Below are 10285 nucleotides of genomic sequence, written 5' to 3'. Positions count from 1 at the left end.
CATTTTAATTTAATTTTAAATGAAGCTTCTTAAACATTTTAAAAACCTTATTTACTTTACATACAACAATAGTTTAGTTATATATTATAGACTTATAGAAAGAGACCTTCTAAAAATGTTAAAATGTATTACTGGCATGCGAAACCTTAAATTAGAGTGAATCAATGAAGATCTGGCACACCACTTCTGAAAGGTTGCCGAACCCTAGTGTAAGAATTACAGAAGGCCGTGAAATTGTTACCCACAAATTAAACTTGACTGAACATGCTACATTCCCAAAGTAGTTAGTCTGTGCAATGCTAGCAAATCCAAGGACCAGATCAAAGAAAAATGCTGTCAACTTAAAAAAAAAAGAAACTGGTTAGGAATAAACAGGAGCTTGTACATTTATGATCACTTATCATGGCTCCTCTGTCTTCTTTCCTGGAGAAGCAATTGCTCCTTGTGCAATGTCTATTTAGCACCATCTCCATCTTCTGGTGGAAAAGTTATTATGATATGTTTATTGCACATATGCACAGTTTCTAAAGGAAGATGGAAAGCTGTCTGTTGTGATTGAAAGATTAAAAACACATGCCAGTGTCCTGTGGATTAGTGACAAGTGGGTCAGCACAATAGACTACAGAAAATTATGACAACTTCCAGTCACTTTGAGGAACATATCTAACCTGAAAACACAGTAGGAGAAGAAATGTCTCTTTATATGCCCTGAATTCCACGTTTCCACTATTGGTAACCACAACGCTACATTAATGTGATATCTATAAAATGTTATCTATCTGCAGCCTCAGTGATTTGGATGTTTATATGTATATGTATTTTGACATACTTAGGTCAACATATTAGACCAACATCGTTTTAGATGTCTATTATATACACACAAAATATTCTGCCTAATATTCCCTTCCCTGTCAATGAAACCATTGTGTAAATAATCTTCTGTCCTGTAAAGGTATTTGGGAAACCTTATGCATTTAAAGGGATAGATCTCTAGCTGCACAGATACTGCCATTGCAAACTGCAGCAGGAAGAATAGACTTTAAGAACCTCAGCTAAGAAAACAGTCTTCTACCATTTGAGATGAAGGAAGATCTCTTTTGGCTCTCAGTTATAATATAGGTTTTATGATCCATAGACAGTCAGCAAGAAGAGGGAAACAACATAAGCAGACAGATGGAGAGACTCCCTACTTAACAGATTTCAGTACTGAGGCAAAACTCAAATTCTGCTGTAAGAAAAAGACTGTAATATTAAAGAATAAATACCCAAAAGTTTTAAACTATAACTGGAAGATTTTATTTTTTAAACTGATATGCTTTCTGGCTTTTTGTCTTGATTTCCCTGTTCCATATTCTACCTCCCTTTCTGAACTCGTAGTCACCAGCAAGGAACCTTCTGATACAGGATTGAGGCCACATATGTCAATACCACTTTACGGTTAAGCAGACATGTTTTTTTTTGCTGCAAAGCTGTTACCCTGCCAGTTTTTCTGTCATCAGTCACATTCAGAGAGGAAGATCATGCCTCCTACAACCTTAATTACCTAGTCTAGTTGGGAGGATTCTTGATGATCCTTAAGTAACCCAGTAGCCCAAACATCATTTTGATGCAATGACACTGAATATGACACACAAGTTGTCCTGTCGGATACAGAGTGAATCTGGCAACGTCATTTGGAGTGATCTCTGTGGCTGGCATCACTGCCATGATCACCAACAGGCTAAACCCTTCAATTCAGCTGCTATGCCTGGAGGAAGGAATTTCAGGATCTTCTGTAAGCAAATTAGAGGCTAGAGAAGTACCTGTTTTGTTTTGTTTTGTTTTTTTAACTCAGCACCCTCTCTCATTCTTCCAATAATTCTCAGCACCACCATAGTCCCCAGGATAGCATCCATCCACTACAATAAGGACTGGACCGATTCCCTTCTGAATCTATCAATCCCTCTCCTTAAACCTAAGCAGCAGAGAAAACAAAGAATTGGGTTTGTGTCCATATGTTTGTATAAAAAAATATCTGTCATGCATTCTTCAAACTTTTTTCCTGTTTGTTTTGTATTTTAGAAATAGCAAGAATATCAAACCTTGTCTTCCTTGATTTTATTGGTAGTCTATTTGGAGGACCAGAAAACTGGACTGGAAGTCAAATTAAATAGGGAGTAACAAAAACAGCAGCAGCAACAAAATAATTTTAAGAGTTGACTAAAAATACCTTCCTATCTCAGTTTCCATTTTCTTATTACTTATGCTACTATAATCCTACTAGTTCTCCAGTTACACAGTGTCTTTCATAAGAAACAAGGTAATGAGGATTTGTATTTCTAATGTAAAATACTAACTACTTCTAAAACTTCTTTCAGCTCTTCTTTAATCATCATAGAATAGCAAAAATAAATATATTTCTAAAAGGCACAAACCCAACTATTTTCTTTTTACAGGTGACTTTTAATTAGCTAAAGGAATAGTTGAGCTATGTACATCTGCCACTGTGTAAACCCCAAGAAACAAAACACCAAGGCCACGTCTACACTACAGGATAATATCGAATTAGCTAAAATCGGTTTTATAAAACTGATATTATAAATTCGATTTCATGCGGCCACACTAGGCACAGTAATTCGGTTGGTGGTCCTGCCCAAGGTACGTCGATTTCTGAGGTTGGCTTTGTGGCAGGTATTCTTCCGTAGCTTTATCCCAGATGATCCGCAGTCTCCCCGCCTTGGAATTCTGGGTTGAATCATTATTGTCGGGGTGGTTTGGAGAATGTCGCAGGTCATTGTTCTTGGGAAACATCGACTGACAATCTCGTCGCCGTTTCAGGATGCCCGGCATAGCCATAGCACGGAACCATTGGAGCCCGTTCAGCACCTTTTTTTCTCGGACGTCACGTAGTACTGGGGATGGCCGCAGCCGACAGAGAGTCATATCTCCCAGCGCTCCAGCGAGCATTCACTTCTTCCTTGAGCAATGTAAGCGAGAGATGGTTTAGCCGTCGTTCTTACCGTCACTGCAGAGAAAACTGGCAATGAGAATGAAACGTGTTATCTCTCCTCCTGCTACGTGCGTGCCCTATCCTAGAGTGCCCGGCTTAAATCGGCCGGGCGCAACGCAAAAGCAAGATTGGGAATTCCGACCCACTGGGGACGAGCCGAAGTCCCTCCGCTTAGTTTTATAGAGTCAGCTGTTAATAGGGCAATGTCAGGGTCCAAAGTAGTATAGGCACCGCTGCCTGTTCGTATTTTGTGGGCACCTCAGACACAAGCTCCGGCCTCGTTCTATCGACAGGGCACCCGCAACATCTCCGCGCTGTCCCCAACATTCTCGCGCCGATACTCGTGGCAGGTCGCTGCCATTTGGTCATGAAGTATAAGAATGAGCGAATAAGAAACACTGCGTGTTTCAGGAATAAGCATGAGAGGCAGAGGCAGCCTCGGCGCGATGATAGTCCAGGCGAGATAATAAGCGGTGGTGGGGGAAGCGAGCCACATGGCTGCTCGCTTAGGAAACAGTCCAGGCAGTACAGAAACTTTCTGTCTACCACGGAAAGGGAGGGCGGTGAGATCCGCCCGTATGCTTATATGAAGCGGTTATAGCCTTCTGTCCTATACTGGGAGAACCCAGCAAGTTGCCGCTCATATTCAACATGTTACATATAATCCATGAGACGGTTAGTAGTCTATTGCAACGTCTACACGGCGCAGGGGAGGGCTAGGAGAGCGAATACTGCCTCACTCGCTGAGCTGTGTCTACCAGCAGCATTCAGTCCACTAGGGTGACATTGAAGTGATCCAAGAATATATCTTGTCCTCTTACTTTCACTGGTGGTGGGTGGCGGAAAAAACTGAGGAGCTGTTCCCTGAACACGCAACACGTGTGTGTTTGAACACTACACACTGGGAGCTACCAGAAGCAAATATTTTGCAAAGACTGCTGTGAGATTGGGATACTGGAGTCTCTACACCCTCCATCATGAGCGCCATTTGAGTCTCTGGTTTCCCGTTACGTTGACGCAGCGCTGTGTATCTTGAGATTTTTTCAAACCTTGGCATCGTGTCTGTACGAGCTTCATACAACGAGTTTGTGTCTCTCACACAGTGATCAGATTAGTAATCTCCCGTACGTCCAGCTGGAGCTCTTTTGGGATTTGGGCTGGCACTGCAACCGTGCCTGCATCAGAGTCCCACTGGCAAACAGGAAGTGTAATTAAAGTTCGCGGGGCTTTCGTTTACCTGCGCCCTGCATCCGAGTTTCAGGATGGCTTCAGAGCGGTCTGTGTGGTACTGGCTGCGATACGCCGGGGGGCAATAACGTCGATTTCGTCAACATAACGTAATCGATATGTTATATCGAATTTGCGCTACTCCTCTCGTCGGGGTGGAGTACAGAAATCGATTTAAAGAGCCCTTTATATCGATATAAAGGGTGTTGTAGTGTGGACGGGTACAGCATTAAATCGATTTAACGCTCTTTAAATTGATTTAAACGCGTAGTGTAGACCAGGCCCAAGAAAGACTGAGAATCAAACAAAAACCCAAGTCTCTTGCAACACAGAGCATCAACCCTAGGTAATATAGTCAGTTCCAGAACAATAGCTTTTATCATCAACGTTATTGTGTAAGCATATCACCCACACTCTCTTGTTTTCTATTGATAGTCCTGAGGATGGTGCAGTGCTAATGAACACCACTTTAAAAACCTTTTCCACCCTTTTCTCCTACTCACAGCAGAGTTGGTCCACTGTTCACTCCCAAAAATGCATGTTCTTCAATAACTTTCAGGTATTTGTTCTTGTGCAGGTAGCTGCAGAGAAAAAATACACAATTATCTGGTGATAAAATTATATATTTCCCATGAGCTACCATATGTAAAGAGGAAAGAGCAATATGAACACCCTAGTGAAAAAGAACAAGACTAGAAGCTGCAGGAACCCTGAGTTACCACATGAGCCATTTTCTTTCATTCTTTAAATAAACTTGACAAACAGCCAGTATCTGCCCATGTGAAATATATTTAGTAGCTGTCAGTCCAATTCCTAATGATACAAGAGTCCTTATCACAAAAACTACCTCTTCAAGTGGCAACTCCAGTAGACAGGGCCAGCGCAACCCATTAGGCAACCTAGGTGGTCGTCTAGGGTGCTACCATTTGGGGGGCGGTGACTGCGGTGGCCGGATCTTCGGTCGCCCCAGTCGTCGGCAGTATTTCGGAGGCGGGACCTTCCGCCGCCTCTGTTGGGGGCGCTATTTTGGGGGTGGGACCTTCCGCCGCCTAGGGCACCAAAAAAGCTGGCAGTGCTCCTGCCAGTAGAGGTAACCAAGACTGAATAAGTTAAGGATAATGAACACCCTACCTTATGAATGGTCCCTCCAGAGCTGGGTTGAGGCACATTGGCTAAGTAACATAGAGGAAACTTGCCTTGCCACTGCACATATCATACCTATTCTGTGCAGACAATTCTGTACAGGATTTTAGTCTTTGGTATGGTCAATTGACACCCTTCTCTGGCATTTAAAAACTAGAAAAAGAACCTCTGTCTATGATCATTGACCTTTACCTGTAACTTACGAGTTCATTTTCTGCTCCCATATTATTTATACTCTACCGTGCAGTATTTAAGGCAGAGCTACAGTTACACCTTCGGCTAGAGATAGTTACATATTGCATTACTGATTGCATATATTGGTGTTCTTTCGCCTTCTTATAAAAGGAGTCCCTCTTCAAAAATAAAAATTAAATAAAATATACATATTTTCATTGTTATTGTTACTCTGTCTTTATTCACAAATATTTTTAAGGTTACCTGGTCTTAATTCAAAATGATATCTATTCTACTTCTCTTCAGTTATGATAAGGAACATGAGGAGGAAGAGGGGAAAAAATGGGGGCCTGGGCTTTGAGAAACAACCACTTCTTTTTAGCTGTGAATGAGAATGGAAGGAGGGGCAATCAGGCCCCAGGGAGCCACCACTATCTGCAGAGAGGAGGCAACATAATGCTTCCTCTCACTTAGTTTCACTAGGAGTGGAAAAGACATGAGTGTGAGGGATGGAAGGAGTTTTAAGTCAAGTAAAAAGCATTTTAGTTCACCTGTTGAACCACATTTTTAAAAGCAACCTCTGCATCTCCATGCCCACCTTAGCCAATCAACATTTTAAGTACTGTCAGTTATTTTGCTTTGTATAAAATAAGCCCAATTAACAAGTCTCAGGAACAATGAATAAACTCAGATAAAGTCTTACCATTCTGAACGTTTCAATCTTTTCTCAGGAAAAAGCCAAGAGACATCCCCCCAAATAAACTAAATCCTCCATCCCAAACACACATGTACACCATACACACCAAACATTCTCCCTAAGCAAATCTGGGGGGTGGGAGAAGGAGAGTTAAAGCTTTGGTATCCCCAGCCTCAGACCTGAGGAGGCAAATGACATGGATGGACACATCAGAGACCTGTAGGAAAACACCACCCACGCTGAGTTTGAGTGTGAGAATACATATTTCAAGTGCCCTAAGGTTTGCATAACCAAAACGGCCTCCCATGTACACGTAACAATGTAGAGATCAGACTGAAGCTCCTTTGAAAGAAGGAGAGAGAAAGGATGAACTTGAAGGAAAAAACAACCAAACAAAACCTCTACCATGATGTCATCAACAAAACCTATGTTCTAAAATTCTGGAGAAACAAACAATTTCCGTCCATCATTTGGACACTTTCCTAAAGCCTGTAGCAACACAGCGTTCTCTCATCCCTACACATGAGCCATGTAATCAAGACAAGGCCACCTTTCATTCCACATCACTCTGGCACTTGAAACATCAGAGAAAATACAGATATAGGTAGCAGTGCATATGTATTTCAGAGAGACAGGGTAGCACATTGCATAATTAAAGAAATACCACAAAATGCTTATTGAACGCTCAGGTGTCTGTGACACGTAAGGTCCGAGTGGCTATTTAAGGGGAGAGGAACAGCGGGACACAACAGAGTTGAATTTAAAGCCAAATGGCTGTGTTTAACAACGGGAATAGATTACACTTTGGCTAGGGAGAGCAACGTGTTAACTCTTATCTACACTGCTTCACATAAAAAGAAGAAGCAAGGCCAAAAGATAAACTACAGAAGAGAAAAAGTGAAAAAAAACCCAACCAACTGCTTTTCTTATACACAGAATGAAGTAAACGCAAGAAACAGAAGAGGGGGTAGAGATGGGGGAGGAGTTAGGCAAGAGCAGATATATTTGCAGAAATTACAAAATACATACCACACACCAGAAACAGCTGACCAGCAGCATAAACACAGATTGCATAGAGAATTAGGGGAGGTGGTCTTGTTTAATACGACACGACCCGAGCCGGCAAAATCTGGAGGATGTTCCCTGGGGCTAAAAGGGTGGTCAGACCTTTCAGCTGACACGCGGGAGCTCCTTCCGATTCTGGCGTGAGACATAGTTTTGTCTGGGGGCTTTTACTCATGTCAGTCTCAAATTGGTTCCCTTTTAAGTGTATTGATACCGGATTGGCCCCCTAGCTCCTTCGCCTTCCAGGTTCTGGGCAGGAGCCTTCTACGTCAGCAGAAGCTGTACTTCGCAATCACGCTACTTCTTTGTTTGAGACATGCTTACATGTTTGTATACGGCTCACAGTGTGCACTCGGCATGCTAGGGTTATGTACACGACACCTCGGGCCTTTCCTTTAGGGAACAAGAACCTGACCCAAAATGGAGACCGCCTTGTCCTTTTACTAAAACAAAATGGCTATAGACCGACAATTGGCCATAAAGAGGTCATGTTTAAGCGTGCACTTTAGGGTTGCGACATCAAGAAGTTACCATAATACAGCAACGGAACAATTAAAGCTAAACTCAGTGCTACTCAACATTACAAAGAAAGTGGTCAATCTACCCAGCCAGAGAATACATCTTCGGTTTCAGTTGCATTCCAATTTAGCTAAATCCTTGCACTTTTCCTTAAACTGAAGTTTAGGTAACTTTTAAAATATCTGGCTTATTGTTGCAGGTAATTCATTCCAGTAGCAAACTGCTCTAGAAAGGTCAGACATTTTACACCGGATAGTTTCTTTCCCAGTGGACTAATATATTTTAGCATATCTGATTTGACTTAAGATTACTTTTCAGAGAAGAAATTCTCAGAATAAGGCAGTGGTTTCAATAATTCCACAATTTATGGGTAGACAGTGGGAAAGAATAAATACATAATAAAACAGCAGTATATACACACAACAACAATAATGTGACAAATTTGTGGCCATCTAGGACTTTGTGATTGGCATACTGGTGCTGATCAGAAATTCACAACAGCAGATTCGCCTACTTTAGGAGCACAGGGTTCCTATCACTATCAGCTGCTAGTGACATAGGGCCTATGACAACCGTTGAGCAGTTCTGATTCCATTCAGGAGAGAATAGTTTTACGCATACTTAGTAGGTAGTTCATTACAATATTTAATAATTAAAGCTCACAAATTATCTGGAAGATAGACAGGTATTGTCTCCATTTTACAGATGAGCTCAGATAAATTACGTGACTTGCCCAAGGCCATGTATCATAGGAGTGGTAACTTGATACTGAGTCCTTGGCTCTAATATTTAGCTCACACTTCCTCTCTAATAGACCAGACAGGTCATCAGTCTTTGCACAGCTGGAGTTCCCTGTCTCCCACAAGATAGGAGAGTTTCTACATTTGTTAGAACCTTCAAGATTTCCCCCTTCCCATTCATTTTACATCTTCCTATCCTTCATGTCAATCAAAACTAAACTGGACTTCCTTTGCAACCTGCCAAAGCACTTCTTTATTCAATGAGTGGGGTCACTATTGTAGCAAAAGTTCACTCCCTTTTCACCCAAGAACCTACCACATGAGCATCCTGTCTGTAATATTTCTAGTTCTCAAGAGTTCAAGAACAGTACTGAGTTCTGAATTCAGCTCTGTTACAGAGCAATAAGGAAAGCTACTGCTAGGTTTGCCTGAACATCTGTAGTTTATATGCAATTTTTCAATACTTTCTCTCACCAACACATAGTCAGAAAGCTGGAGAGCCAGATACCAATGACCAATTCGAGAAAAGTGACTGTTTCACAGATGACTGTAACAGATATCATCACTACTTATATAGCTGAGGTGGTGCTGTAGATTCAGAGCTTATGACCTATGGCCACATCTTGAGTCACATACATTGTGGATATTTTCAAGGGTTATAACGATTTCTAGCAGAACAGCACAAAAGCCCCCAAACAGGTCTTTCTTAACACATTGCTCACGTGTTCATTTAGTGTATCTGTTCAAAAAGTACTTTGAGAGCTTCAGATGAATAGCATTACAGAAATCTAACTATTTATTATTAAAATACCATATATTTCAAATCACCAACACTCCATTAGGATTAATGTTATCTCAAGGCTAACCATTTTCATTTTGACATTTAACTTCAAATCCCAGTTACAGCAGTGGTTCTAATAAATTTTTGTCTACAAAGCATGGTGGTCATTGCTGTGTGTGTTTGTGCATTCACACAAGCATAACATTGGATTAAACCACATTGAAATCACTGGGAATTTTTCCTGCAGAAGGAGTGCACAATTAGACTCTTCATTAGGAACTTAATGACAGTACCCATGAGGTCATCACATAGGCTACAACGACACATGGATAAAAAACTTGAAGCTGGCCTGGGTTTGCTGACTTGGGCTTGTGGGGCTTGGGCTCCTGGGCTGAAAAAACATTGTGGAGATGTGTGAACTTGGGCTGGAGCCCAAACTCTGGGACCCTGCTGGAGTGGAGAGTCCCAGAGCTCAGGCTCCAGCCTGACCTGAATATCTACACAGTGATTTTTAGCCTTGCAGCCTGAGCTGCATGAGTATGAGTCAGCTCATCTGGACCAGCCATGGAAGCAACCTCCACATGCATACATACAGTTATAGTGCATTCATAGCTGAGATTTTTTTGTGATGTTTGTTGTTATACATTGGGCATTAGGCAGTAGTAATATAATCTGGAATTCAGTTCGATTAGGTCCAGTGTCCTTCGCATTCTCAAAACTCTTTAGAGAAAAACAGCTAGCTGTTTTATAGCACTTTTAATCTGAAGCTCTCAGAGTGCTTTGCAAAAGAGGTAACTTGGTAAGTATCCTTATTTCCTGAATAAACTCAGGCAGAGAGATGAAATGACTTCCCTGAGGTCAGTGGCAGAGCTATGAACACAACTCAAATCTCCCGAGCCTAGTTGACTGCTGTAATCATTAGACTACACTGCCTAGAACAGGCCAACATT

General features: G+C 41.7%; 1 protein-coding gene across 1 annotated transcript in view; it reads right to left on the bottom strand.

The window, feature by feature from the left end:
- TSHR (thyroid stimulating hormone receptor) overlaps window positions 1-10285 on the bottom strand; it is a 215691-nt gene that overhangs the window by 18953 nt on the left and 186453 nt on the right. Inside the window, exon 8 of the mRNA XM_075065858.1 lies at window positions 4720-4797. Coding sequence (XP_074921959.1) covers window positions 4720-4797 — 78 coding nt within the window. The remainder of the gene's footprint in view (window positions 1-4719; window positions 4798-10285) is intronic.

Source organism: Chelonoidis abingdonii, chromosome 4, assembly GCF_003597395.2.
Source record: "Chelonoidis abingdonii isolate Lonesome George chromosome 4, CheloAbing_2.0, whole genome shotgun sequence".
Lineage (NCBI taxonomy): Eukaryota > Metazoa > Chordata > Testudines > Testudinidae > Chelonoidis > Chelonoidis abingdonii.
This window is presented reverse-complemented; position numbering and strand designations above follow the sequence as displayed.